The sequence below is a fragment of the Somniosus microcephalus genome, chromosome 7, assembly GCF_052327205.1.
Source record: "Somniosus microcephalus isolate GS21.2 chromosome 7, FLI_Smic_1.0, whole genome shotgun sequence".
NCBI lineage: Eukaryota > Metazoa > Chordata > Chondrichthyes > Squaliformes > Somniosidae > Somniosus > Somniosus microcephalus.
Window position 1 is genome coordinate 150,720,483 of NC_140993.1, and position 13,955 is coordinate 150,734,437.

Consider the following 13,955-nt stretch of genomic DNA (forward strand, 5'->3'; position numbering starts at 1 on the left):
CGGGGTGGCTTTGGCCCTGCAGACGCTGGCGTAGTGTCCCTTCTTCCCGCAGCCCGAGCAGATCGCATTTTTCGCCGGGCAGCGCGCTCTGGGGTGTTTGGCCTGGCCACAGAAGTAGCATTTCTGACCTTGGGACACTGCTGCGGTAGTTGGGCCGTTGCTGGGATGTGGCTGGGGTGGCACGGCGCTATGAGACGGTCCTACCGTGTCCCAGGCTGTCGTTCCCCGCGGCATCCACGGTGCAGAGGAGTAGGCATCCATGCCCCGGTAGGCTGCGTCCAATGATAGTGCGAGTTCAGAGGCCTTGTTGAGGTCGAGGTCACTCTGCTCCAACAGTCGCTGTTGGGTGTAATTGGACCTGTGGCTCGCTACAAAAGCGTCCCGGATAAGTTCCTCTGTGTACACGGCGGCCTTTACATCCTTACAACCACAGGCCCGGCCAAGCACAGACAGTGCCTGAAGGTATTCCTCGGTCGATTCCCCAGGTTGTTGTTTACGACTCCCCAGGAGGTGCCTGGCGTACACCTCGTTCACTGGGCGCCTGTACTGGTCCTTGAGGAGATTGAGAGCAGCCGTGTACGAGGTCGTGTCCTGGATGACCGAGTACGCTCGGTGGTTCACTTTGGAGGTCAGGACATCCAGTTTGTCCTCATCCGATTTGACCGTTGCAGCGGAGGCGATCAGGAATCTTTCAAAGCACCTAAGCCAGTGAGCAAACTTGGTGGATGCGTCCGCCTCCCGATGGTCTAAGTCCAGGTATGCTGGTGTGAGGATCTTCTCCATTATAAAAAAATCTTGTTAATAAAATTGATGCGCTATCAATTACTCAAAAGACTGAGGTTAAGCGAGTAACTAATAGGCTTTTATTAACAAGAGAATGAAGGTGTGCCTCGAGTGGTCGACCAGTCCAGAATACAGGGGGACTGTGGAGCAGTCACCTTTATACCTGGACTCGTGGGAGGAGTCAGCCGAGGCATGTACAGACATGTACACAGTGGAATGCAAACACCCACACAGGCAGGTATAACAGTGGTTTACCACACAGTCCCCTTTAAATAGCGCCCCCCTAGCCCAAGAAGGACTTGGGAACGTTCCAGCAAGCTGTCACTATTAGCGCCAGGCGGAACGGAGGTGGGCGCCACTCAATTTCCGGTCCGGGGCGCCAAAATGGCGTTGCACACTGAAATGACGTCATGATCTGTCTGCGCCCGCGAGCGGCCGCTAACATTTAGCACCGGCGCTAAAACCCACTCAATATAGCAAGAGGTGCTGGGTTCACTGCGCACGGGCGAAAATTGGCTAACGCCCCACTTATCGGCCTCTTTAGGCACTAATCGCTGGCGCAACCAACCGAATTTCTCCCCCCATAAAACTGAATAACATTTTTATTATTACTTTCAGATAGGCTCTCAAAATATGATATTCTATCATTTGTATTCCCATCAATGAGCTATTGTGAATTTTCAGTAATAAAAACAGAAAAAGCTGGAAATACTGGTTCTGTCGAAGGGTCATCGACCTGAAACGTTAACTCTGTTTCTCTCTCCACAGATGCTGCCTGACCTGCTGAGTATTTCCAGCTTTTTCTGTTTTTATTTCAGATTTCTAGCATCCGCAGTATTTTGCTTTTGTATTAGTGAATTTTCAGTAACTTGGTTGAAGTTTTTTTGTGATGAGAATGTTTTAATTGTTTTTAAACTCTATACTCATGAACACATTGTCAATGAAACTGGTCTTATACATGCCAACTCCCTACGTGAAAAGGCTGGAAATTCAACCATCTGCAATGCTGCCTCAGTGTCATCTGTGGGATTTAAGACGACAAAAATTAGTGAATAGTTGTGTTTTAGAAGGGAGTGTGGAATTCCCCAAGTAAATAGTAGCTAGGGGTTTTAGGGAAATGTGAAGTGACTTAAAAATATAGTACTTTTAAAAATTAAGCGACCTGTTTCAACAAACATTTTGGATTATTGCACTTGCATAATTACATTTTTAGAAAAACTATATAAAATAAAAGATACTGGCCTAGAAATTCAGTTAAGGCCCGCCAGCAGGCTAACGCCCAAAAGTTAGCGCTGCGTGCGGAGCCACTTGCGCCCGCCGGAAATTCAGTTTCAGCGCCCCAACTCGAAGGCGGCTGCTATTCAAGGGTTTCGGCGCCCCCGCTTGGGGCGCTGAAACTGAATATCGGCGCGCTAGGTGCCGCAGCGCCACCCGCTGCGGAGCGGCAGGCTGCGGTACTGCAGGCCTCCTCCTTCTCTTAAGGGGGAGGTGCCTGCAACAGCGAGATCGCCGCTGGATTGTGCCGGCAAATGAGCCTGGCACCACGGACAAGTGCCGGGCTCGTGGAAAGCAGCCGGCAATGCCGCGGGGGGGGGGGGGGGTGGAGGAGGCCGGGGAAGGAGGTGCGGGCAGGCGGCCGCCGAAAAAGCGGCCGGCCGCACCTCCACCTTAAAGCGGCCCAGTAGCGCAGCAGTACGGCCCCGTTTTTCCAGCGCTGTTTGCGGCCGCTGCAGAAGAGGCGGCCGCAACTAAATATGGGGTTTGGGCCGGAAGCGGGGCGGAACCGGGGCACTGCGCACACCGATGACGTCATCGGTGTCGGCGCAGTGCTACCGGCTACCGCCGCCATTACTGCAGCACTGAATATCAGCGCACCCTCTTACACTGGCGCAGAAACCCTATTTGGGTGGTAACTGGGCGCAAAGCCCACTGAATTTCTAGGCCACTTCCTTTTAATTTTCTAGGGTTCTTTAGGAAAGGTATATAGATTAAATGTCCCATTCATATATATGATAGAATAAATGAAAAATATTAAAATGTAAATGCTCTTTAGAAATCGCACATTTTCCCCTCTACAACAACATCTTGCATTTGTATAGTGCCTTTAACATAGTAAAACATCCCAAGGCACAAGCAAGCCTCTCTGTTGGAAGTTTAAATATTTCATTGTTCATGCTATAGGAACAGGAGTAGGCCATTCAGCCCCTCAAGCCTGTTCCGTTATTCAATTAGATCATGGCTGATGTGTACCTCAACTCCATCCTCCTTTACTCCATATCCCTTGATACCCTTACTTAACAAAAATCTATCAGTTTCAGTTTTGAAATATCAATTGACCCAGTATCCACAGCCTCTTCGGGGAGAGTGTCCAGATTTCCACTACCCTTTGTGTAGAAAGGTGCTTCCTGATTTCACGCCTAAATGACCTAGTTCTAATTTTAAGATTATGGCCTCTTAGGAACATAGGAACAGGAGTAGGCCATTCAGCCCCTCGAGCCTGCTCCACCGTTCAATGAGAACATGGCTGATCTGCGACCTAACTCCACATACCTGCCTTTGGCCCATATCCCTTAATACCTTTGGTTAACAGAAAGCTATCAATCTCCGATTTAAAATTAACAATTGAACTAGCATCAATTGCCATTTGCGGAAGAGAGTTTCAAACACCTACCACCCTTTGTGTGTAGAAGTGTTTCCTAATTTCACTCCTGAAAGGTCTGGCTCTAATTTTTAGACTATGCCCCCTAGTCTTAGCATTCCCCAACCAGTGGAAATAGTTTCTCTCTATCTGCCCTATCTGTTCCCCTTAATATCTTGAAAACTTCAATTAGATCACCCCTTAACCTTATAAATTCAAGGGAATACAACCCTAATTTGTAACTTAACCCTTGAAGTCCGGGTATCATTCTGGTAAACCTACCCTGCACTCCCTCCAAGGCCAATATATCCTTCCTAAGATGTGGTTCCCAGAACTGCTCACAGTACTCCAGGTGTGGTCTAACCAGGGTTTTGTATAGCTGCAGCATAACTTCTACCCCCTTGTGTTATGTTCATTAATAACTAGTCGTTTTTATTAAGAACAGCTAGCTTTTGCTGGACACTTTATTCAGCACATGTGGACTAGGTATAGTATCTGTAGAGGCCTCCATCTTGACTGCTGCCTTGTGGGTAGCCTAGTGCATCGTGGGTAGCCCACTCTTATATACATACAGCACCACCTAGTGTACCATTCCAGAATGACAGGTTACTGATCATTATACCTTGTATTCTAGTCCTATAGATATAAAGGCCAACAGCCCATTAACCTTTTTGATTATTTTCTGTACCTGTTCATGACATTTTAATGATCTATGTTGCTGGACCCGCAAGTTTCTTTGGACTCCACTGTTTTTGGACCTCCTCCTCTTGTTCTGGATTTTCCCACCAAAGGAAATAGTTTCTCTGTATCTACCCTATTGAATCCCTTCATCATTTTAAACACCTTGATTAGATCACCCCTCAACCGCCTAATCTCAAGGGAATACAGACCAAATTTTATGCAACCCGTTATCATAATTTAACCCTTTAAGCCCTGGTATAATTCTGGTGCATCTGCCCTTCAAGGCCAATATGTACTTAATTGCTTCCATTAAATTTCTTTAATTTAAAAAAAGATGACTTGAAAGCACATAAATATTAATTCCTGCAAACTCAGAAATAAAACTATATTTGCTAAAATATTATTTTTTTGGTTTGTTTATATATTTTCAAAAGACAAACAGCTTATTGAAATGATTGATGCAGCTGCCCTTGATGTTATTAAAGGAAATCAAGTCAACAGATCATATTCTAGGTACCAGTCTTTCACTGTGTTTTTAAGGGGTAAGTTTGCTTTTTTATTGTAACATGGGGCTGAAATTTCTGCGTTCACAATTTTATTGAAATGGTAAACAGTATTTCAAAATTAATAATCTCAAATGATTTAATTCATAAATTCCTCTGTCGCTGGTAAATGTCTGGTTTGGGTCAGCAGTCTCTTAGAGTGATACCACATCATATTCGTGTTTACTTTTTTCACTCAAGTTAGTGAACAGGAATTTTGACCTTTGATGCCTTATTTACACACAATTCTGTTTATTGAAAGATATATAATGACTTTATATATTGAAATAAAAGTAAAGGTGATATAGGTTTTGTAAATCATACTTAGTAGATTCCCATGTTTGCCTGCACAGCTGCCTTACTTGTGTAAAATACATTTCAAATGATTAAAAAAATATATTCTTAAGGAAACATCCCAGCTATCAAAGATGGCTCTATTTGGATGACGTGTCCTCCTTAGTCACAATGTGACACTAGTAAAGCAGTGAATTTTAGAGTTGTTGGGGGGAATTTTAATCCCAGTGGGTGAGTTGGGGTCGGGTGGAAGGTTAAAATGTTAAAAATCTGAATCACGACCCCAACTTTCCCACTTCCGGTTTTAACGGAGGCAGGACAGGGAGCGGGCAGCCAACCCACTCCCAGGAAGCGGGTTGGCACTTTAATTATGACAATAAGGCTGGAAGCCTCGGAATTAACCTGCTTTGCAGGTTTAACTGTGGCTGGCCAGGGTTCCCAGGCCTCGGAATTCCCAGCAACTGCAATGAGGCGAGGACAGCCTCGAGGAGCACTCATTGTGGGCTAAGGAGCAGGAGTGCTTTCCCCCGCCACCCAAGCTCCCCCCCCCCCCCCCATACAAACTCCCCCATCCCCCCCCCATGGTCAGGGTTTGGAGACTCCCCCGGGATCAGAACCCTCCCCTGTCCCCCAGGGTCAGGGCTCGGACCTACCTGGGGCTACGGCCTCTTCTCCAGTGTTCCCCGCCCGACTGGAAGCCAAGTCTGTCAATCAGGCTGACCCAGCAGGTCCAAAAGTTTAAAATTCCCCTTAGAGTCTCTAGTTGCCCCCTGCTGGATCTTCTCAAGGGCCTTGATATCATTGGCCAAGTGAGGGGACTGAAACTGGAGACAATATTCTAAATGCAGTTGTACCAAGACCTTGTGTAAGCTATAATGAATTGTCCTAGCAATACACCTTAACGCTTTATTCACTTTCCCTATGGCCTTGCAACACTGGACTGTCAATATTTTATCCAGTCCCCCTCCTACTCTAACTTTAAGGGTGTAACCCTGCATGGTACACACATCCCTGGAATTACCCAGACACAAATCCATCACACTCTATACATCTATATTGAAGGTCATCTGCCACACATGGGCTCATTCCTGTAGTGTATATAGATTACCCTGTACTTTCTTTATTCTATATTCCTAACTCCCACACACAACTTTGTGTCATCAGCAAATTTGAGAATTGTTCTCTTAACAGTTTCATTGATAAACCCTCAAAATAAAACTTAGAACATAATACATTTTAAAAATCAGTAATTTTGAAAAACAAATCCAACAATTTTCCTCCGCACAGTCCTCTCCTCTTCTCTGTTGGGGCCTTAGGTTTGTCTTCTGCTCTGTTCCCAAAGCTTAGATCCTTGAGCTGGGCTGTTTTCCATGCCTCTCAGTGTTGCTTTTTTGCTCCTCAAAAACCCTCGCATTCACAGTTGTAGCATTTTCCTATCTTCTGTTTTCTCATCAACACTTGTGTGACCTCGCAGCTTAGTGCCCTTCAATGTCATGCACCCACCCCCTCAAGATAAGAAAACACAGAAAATAACAGATAAGATCAGAAAGAAAAAAGAGGACTAGCATATTCCAAGGTTATTAGAAACCCCAAATGAGACAGGAAAATGAAGGAGGAGTGTGAGAGGCATACACTGTAACCGCCATACAGAAAGAAAGAAAAGGACATACACAAAAGAAATAGATAGACTGCCACATACATTCTATGACAGGTATGCACAGAAAGTTAGAAATAATATAGAAGGTGAAGAGACAGACTTACAGAAAGAGACAGGCAGAAAGAGTGAGAAACACTCAAATGGACAGATAACAAGAGAAAGTGTCTCAAAACTAAACACAGAAAAAAATTAAATGGGCGGCAAAGAGTTGAAGACAAACAGAAAGGCAAGGGAGTTTTTCTTTGTTAAAGGCAAATCGTGTTTCACTAACTTGATTGAGTTTTTTGATGAAATAACAGAGAGGGTTGATGAGGGCAATGCGGTTGATGTGGTGTACATGGACTCCCAAAAGCTGCATAATAGGCTTGCCAGCAAAGTTGAAGTCCATGGCATAAAAAAGACAGTGGCAGCATGGATACGAAATTGGCTAAGTGACAGGAAACAGAGTAGTGATGAACGGTTGTTTTTCAGACTGGTGGAAGGTATACAGTGGTGTTCCCCAAGGGTCGGTACTAGGACCACTGTTTTTCTTGACATATATTAATGACTCAGACTTGGGTGTACAGAGCACAATTTCAAAATTTTCAGATGACTCAAAACTTGGAAGTATAGTGAACAGTGAGGAGGATAGTGATAGACTTCAAGGAATGGGTGGACACGTGGCAGATGAAATTTAGCGCAGAAAAGTGCGAAGTACATTTTGGTAGGAAGAACGAGGAGAGGCAATATAAACTAAAGGGTACAATTCGAAAGTGGGTGCATGACCAGAGAGACCTGGGGGTATATGTGCACAAATCGTTGAAGGTGGCAGGGCAGGTTGAGAAAGCGGTTAAAAAAGCATACAGGATCCTGGGCTTCATAAATAGAGGCATAGAGTACAAAAGCAAGGAAGTTATGATGAACCTGTGGTGGAGCCACCAAAGGACTCAGAGCGGTTGTACATAATTCCTTTAACAGCAATGTAGTTACTGTCTGTGCCTGTACCTTTAATTACACTGTTTGACTGTACAATGTCTAGTTACCTTTACAGCGCGGTTTCAACGTGATGACGTCATGCCGTTAGTCACGTGATGCCCCAATGGTGGGAAGAACGTGATGACGTCATGACGTCAGTCTTCTGACCAGAGGATCAGTCCTGGTGGAGCCCTCAAGGAGAGTAGACCTGTTATTGATGTGTTCTAGCAGGTTCCAGTTTAAACTCGTTTCCTTTCATTAAAGTTCATTAATTTAATTGCCTGAGTCGAACTCAGTCTTTTTGACAGGAACCTCCGTTCCTACATTGGTGACCCCGACTTCTACGAACGATTTTCGTGGAAGATTTGACATGGACACGAACGCCGTCACGCTGAAACTGCCGCAGTTCTGGGAGCAACAACCAGACGCCTGGTTTATCCAGGCTGAAGCCCAGTTCGCCATTAGGAACATCATCACGGATCAGACCCGTTATTATTACGTGGTCTCCGCCCTCGACAGCGCAACTGCATCACGGATCATCAGCCTCCTCGGTAGTCCTCCTACTGACAGCAAGTATGATGCAATTAAGGCGCGGTTGCTTCAGGTTTTCGGGCTATCAAAGTCGGAGCGCGCTCGCCGGCTCATCACGCTGCCCGGCCTCGGGGACTCCAAACCGTCCGAGCTCATGAGCCAAATGCTCACGCTCTTGGGCGCTGAACCGGAATGTTTCCTCTTCTGGGAGCTTTTCCTCTATGAATTGCCTGAACAGGTTCAGGCTCCCCTAGCCAGATCCGACATTACAGACTGCACCAAGCTGGCGGCCGAAGCCGATAAGATTTTCACAGTTACCCAATAGTGCTGCGCGGCCACGAGGCGCCCATCCCCCACAGACGCAGTTCCGGCTTCTCCTACAGCGGGCTGGTGCTCCTACCACACCCATTTTGGCGCAAAGGCACGATGCTGCCGTTCTCCCTGCAGTTTCTCGCCCCCCAAAAAAACCAAGAAAGCGCAGGCGGCGTCCCTGACGACGGATGACCAAGTCTAACGGGCGTTCCGCGGTGGCGATGGCCGTCGGTTCTACGGGGAAACTCCTCCATATCACCGATTCCCTCTCGGGCCGCCGTTTCCTTTGTGACACCGGGGCGCAGTGTAGCATTCTACCTGCGTCGAAGCTCGACATGCAGACTGGGAACCTCGGTTTTTCCCTCGTAGCGGCTAATGGCGCAGGAATTCGAACGTTCCAAAAGCGACGGGTCGAAGTCTGTTTCGGCGGTCAGCACTTCTTTTGGGAATTTGTCATGGCCACAGTCTCAGGCTATCCTAGGGGTGGATTTTCTGTGTGCCAACAGCCTACTAGTCGATGTCTGGCACCGCCGGCTGATCAACGCGGCCACCTTCCACTCGATTCCGTGCTACCACGGTACCTCCATGGCGCGCTCCATTGCCTGTGCTTTCCCTCCTCCAGATGACTTCACGCGGCTCCTCGGGGAGTTTCCGGGGCTGACAAGGCCCACCTTCTCCTCTTCGGCGACGAAACATGGTGTTGAACATCACATCACCACGACTGGCTCCCCGGTTTATGCGCGGGCTAGAAGGCTCGAACCCGGCAAGCTCACAGCTGCGAAGGCGGAGTTCGACACGATGGAGCGGCTCGGGATCATTCGGCGATCCAAGAGTCCCTGGTCCTCGCCTCTCCATATTGTGCCGAAACCAGACAGCGGCTGGCGGCCATGCGGTGACTACCAACGCCTCAATGACGCCACCACTCCGGATCGGTACCCGATCCCACATATCCAGGATTTCTCGGCCCATTTGGCGGAAAATTCTATCTTCTCTAAAGTCAACCTCGTCCGTGGATATCACCAGGTTCCAGTGCACCCACAAGACGTCCCGAAAACCGCAGTCATCATCCCTTTTGGCCTCTGAGTTCCTGCGGATGCCGTTTGGCTTAAAGAACGCAGCACAGGCGTTCCAGCGTTTAATGGACTCCGTTCTTCGAGACCTGCATTTTATCTTCGTCTACCGTGACGACATACTCATAGCCAGTGCCAGCAAGGAGGAGCACATCTCCCATTTGCGTTCCCTCTTTACGCGCCTCAGCCAACATGGTTTAATCATCAACCCGGCCAAGTGCCAGTTCGGCCTGCAACAGATCGACTTCCTGGGACATCGCATAACATCGGACGGTGCCGTCCCTTTGTCGACGAAGGTTGAGGTGGTTACCTCTTTCCCGCAGCCGTCGACAGTCAAGGCCTTGCAGGAGTTCCTGGGGATGGTCAACTTCTACCACCGTTTTGTCCCCAAGGCGGTTCAACTCATGCAACCCTTGTTCGGGGCCCTCAAGGGCAAGTCCGGTAAAGATCCTATCATCTGGACAGCTGAGATGGTCCAGGCGTTCGGCGACACCAAGAATGCTTTGGCCAATGCAACCATGCTGGCGCACACATTTCCAGGTGCTACCATCGCCCTTACCACCAACGCGTCAGACTACGCCATCGGTGCACTGCAAGAGCAGTGGGTCAATGGCACGTGGCTGTAATGTATGTACCTTTTAAGGGGAGAACTACTTTTTACAGCTCCTGTATACTGTAGTACCGGCAGTGACCACACCTGTATATAAACCCTGAGTAGTGATCTGTACAGTTAGTTCTAGAGTAACCCTCATTCAGTAAACACCTGTTGAATCGTTCCCTGCAGTCTGTTGTCTGATTATTGAAGGACACAACATTAAGATACACGGATCTAACAGTGGCGACGAGCAGATTCGAACCTACCTGCAACTCTGCATCACCTCCCAGGGATTCGCTCCTGGAGAACAGTGGAAGAAGGTCGAGTCCAGAAGCACGGGCGTCGACCACGGGCAACCGCCCAGTCATCCAGCGGCGATTTGAGCATCGCAGGGGAGGCTGTCGAGAGCCAGGCTTGTCTTTCCAGTCACGGTGGTCCAGCAAAACCGGCTGGCAACAGGTACTGCGCAGACCCTTCCCGGACAGCGACAGGCTAGAGCCCGACCGAGTGGTACAGAAAAAGGCCGAGCAGCGTCGACGGGGGAGAGAGAGAGGGCAGAGCGCACAGGGCGCAGCCGGTGTTCAGGACCGAGCGGCGTCAACGGGGGAGAGAGACGAGAGAGAGCAGGGCGCAGCCGGTGTTTAAAGGCCAAGCGGCGTCAACGGGGGAGAGGGGCGCGCAGGAAAACACGAGGTGCTGCCATTGCCACGAGGACCGCAGAGAGCGGCGCATGAAACCCACAGGGCGTCGCCATTTGCCACGAGGACCGCCGAGAGCGGCGTTGGCAGTAGCCCGGGAGACGCCATTTTAAGCTGCAGCGGGGAAGAAAGGAAAGCGTGGGAGACGCCATTTTAAGCCGCAGCGGGGAAGAAAGGAAAGCGCGGCAGACGCCATTTTAAGCAAGTCTAACCACACCCAAAAATGCCAAAGAGTGGCAGTATCACAGCGTTCGACAATGAAGTCGAAGATTGGACGACATATGTCGAACGCATAGAAGTATACTGCAAGGCGAATGAAGTGCCAGATGACAAGAAAGCGCTGGTATTGTTGAATTCAATGGGTGCCAAAAGGTATGGTTTACTACGAAACCTAGTAACCCCAGAGAAGCCAGTAGAAAAGGATTTTGAAAACATAGTGTCAATCCTACAGGACCACTTAAACCCCACACCGCTGCTGATAGCAGAAAGATTTAAGTTTCACAAAAGGAACCAGCATAAAGACGAAAGCAATGCTGAGTATTTAACGGAACTGCGCAAGCTATCGAAACACTGCCAGTTTGGAACGGGACTAGCAGATACTTTAAGGGACAAGTTTGTGTGTGGGCTTCAAAGTGAAGGAACCCAGAAACGGCTTCTATCAGAAAAGGATCTTACGCAGGACAAGGCTTTCAGCATTGCAGTATCACACGAGGCAGCAGCACGGGGCGCGGCAGAGATACAACGGAGACCGCAAGAATATGGCACAAATGAAATGTCAAAAGGAACAGTGAAGTGCTATCGCTGCGGCAGAACAACACACGACCATAATGATTGCTGGTTCAAGGACAAAGTGTGCAGACAGTGTGGAAAAGTAGGACACATAGCAAGAGTCTGCAGGTCGGGAAAGAAAACCAGCAGCAAGAAATCTCCACAGGAGAAGTACAAGAAGGTACATAAGGGGATGGAGAGTAGTTCAGACGAACAAAAGAGTGATACAGACTCCGGAAGCAAGGAGCTGGGCTGTCTGAAACTACATAATGTGATCAAAACGGAGGATCACCAAACTATCTGGGTCACGCTCAAGATAGCAGGAGTCCAAGTGAAAATGGAATTGGACACAGGATCAGCCCTAACAGTCATAAACCGAAGGGACTACAAGCGGCTATTCTCACATATACCCTTGAGAGATACAAAGATTGTCTTGAAGATGTACACGGGGCAAAAAGTCTACCCCAAAGGGAAAATAAGGGTGAATCTATATATATAAAGTGGCTCTTCTGTCTGTCCTGATGTCTGTCTGTCTGTCCGTCCGCCTGGTCTCTATACGTTTGGAAGTTACAGAGCGTACCGACGCGCGCGTCACCTCAAAAGAAAGCTTGCGATTCCGGACCGGTCATAGGCGTATTTACGTTTCGGCCGGACAAAAATCCCGCCCGTGGTATCCCAAAAACGTTCAGCGTTCCGCTCATTAGCATCTCATTAGCGACCGTGTGACGTCGAGGTCTTCCTACAGTTGAGTGTCGAGTGACTCGACGATTGACCAATCCTACGCTTCGGTGACCTGACCGGTCGACCAATCGGTGCGTGTGTGGGCGGGCCTTATCCTTCTGAACCGAGGTGAGTGGCCGCCATCTTGATTTTCCACGATTTTTTCCCCCCACACTTTCTGTGTGTTAGGGAACTAAGGTAAATATTTCAATTATGTGTTAGGCAATTAATTAACAATTTATTTGAGTTTTATATTGTGTTTAGCAATGCCCCCCCTCCTCCTCACCCTCGCGCAGGGGGGACTCGGGGCCTGAAGCTGAAAAAATTTCTCTCTCTCTCTCTCTCTCTCTTTCTTCCCTCTCTCTCTCTCCTTCTCCTCTTCCCTCTCTCTCCTTCTCCTCTTCCCTCTCTCTCCTTCTCCTCTTCCCTCTCTGTCTCTCTCTACTTCCCCCTCTCAGGTGTCGCGGACGGAGCGCGGGCGTGCCGCCCGAAGTTTCTCGCTCGCTAACGGCCTTGCCGGCTCCCGCGGGCCGCTCGCACTGACCGCGCATGCGCCGCCCGCACTCACCGCGCATGCGCCGTCCGCCCGCAGCGGCCGTCCATCAGCCGCGCGATACGCGGGGGACCTCAGCAACGGCACCGGACCTCAGGCGCTAGGCAGGGGGAGGGGCCGGAGAGGAGGGGAGGGGAGAGGGGGGAGGGGAGGGAGGGAGGGGAGGGAGAGAGGGGAGGGAGGGATAGGACAGGGAGAGGACATGACAGGGAGAGGGGGGACACACAGGGGCAGGGAGACCAAACGCCCCAAAATTGCCCTCGCAACGCGGGGCTCCCCAGCTAGTGTTATATATAACGGCAAGGAAACACCAAAAATGGACCTATATGTATTGCCAGATGGAGGACCACCACTACTAGGACGTGAATGGATCCGGAAGATACAGCTAGATTGGCATTCCATACAGGCACTGACTGTGGCTGACAAAAAGGATGACGACGTCACACCTGGGCGACTGTCAAAGATCCTAACTGACGCGAAAGAAGTGTTCCAGCAAGGACTCGGAACACTAAAAGGCATGACAGCGATGATTAAAATTGAAGAAAACGCAAGCCCAAAATTTTTTAAGGCCTGACCGGTACCTTATGCGATCCGCCCAGCCGTCGAAGCAGAGCTGCAGAGTCTGGAACGTTCAGGTGTACTGTCCAAGGTAGACTGGAGCGAGTGGGCTACACCCATCGTCCCTGTGATGAAAAAGTCGTTGAGCAGCACGCCTGGGGAACCAAGGAAGGTTCGCATCTGTGGGGACTTTAAGGTAACAGTGAACCCGGTCCTTCACACTGTACAATATCCACTTCCGCGGATTGAAGATATTTTCGCCTCGCTATCTGGAGGGAAACGCTTCACTAAGATTGATCTGGCCCAGGCGTATCTGCAAATGGAGGTAGAAGAAGCATCAAAAAAATACCTCACAATCAACACCCATAAAGGTCTCTACCAATACAACCGGCTGGTATTCGGGGTAGCATCAGCTCCGGCTATTTGGCAGAGGGCAATGGAACAAGCCCTGCAAGGGATCTCAGGGACCCAGTGTTATTTGGACGACATCCTGGTCACGGGCGAAAATGACAGTGATCACCTTGCCAACCTGGAGCAGGTGCTCACTAGATTGCAGGAATATGGGCTCCGAGCTAACCGCCCCAAATGCGAGTTTTTTAGA

The 13,955-nt window shown here is 49.1% G+C and overlaps 1 protein-coding gene across 1 annotated transcript in view; it reads left to right on the forward strand.

Moving 5' to 3' along the window:
- The window catches only part of mcmdc2 (minichromosome maintenance domain containing 2), a 125,853-nt gene that overhangs the window by 23,977 nt on the left and 87,921 nt on the right, over positions 1-13,955 (forward strand). The window contains exon 6 of the mRNA XM_085993093.1: positions 4,537-4,644. Within this exon, the coding sequence (XP_085849219.1) occupies positions 4,537-4,644 (108 nt within the window). The remainder of the gene's footprint in view (positions 1-4,536; positions 4,645-13,955) is intronic.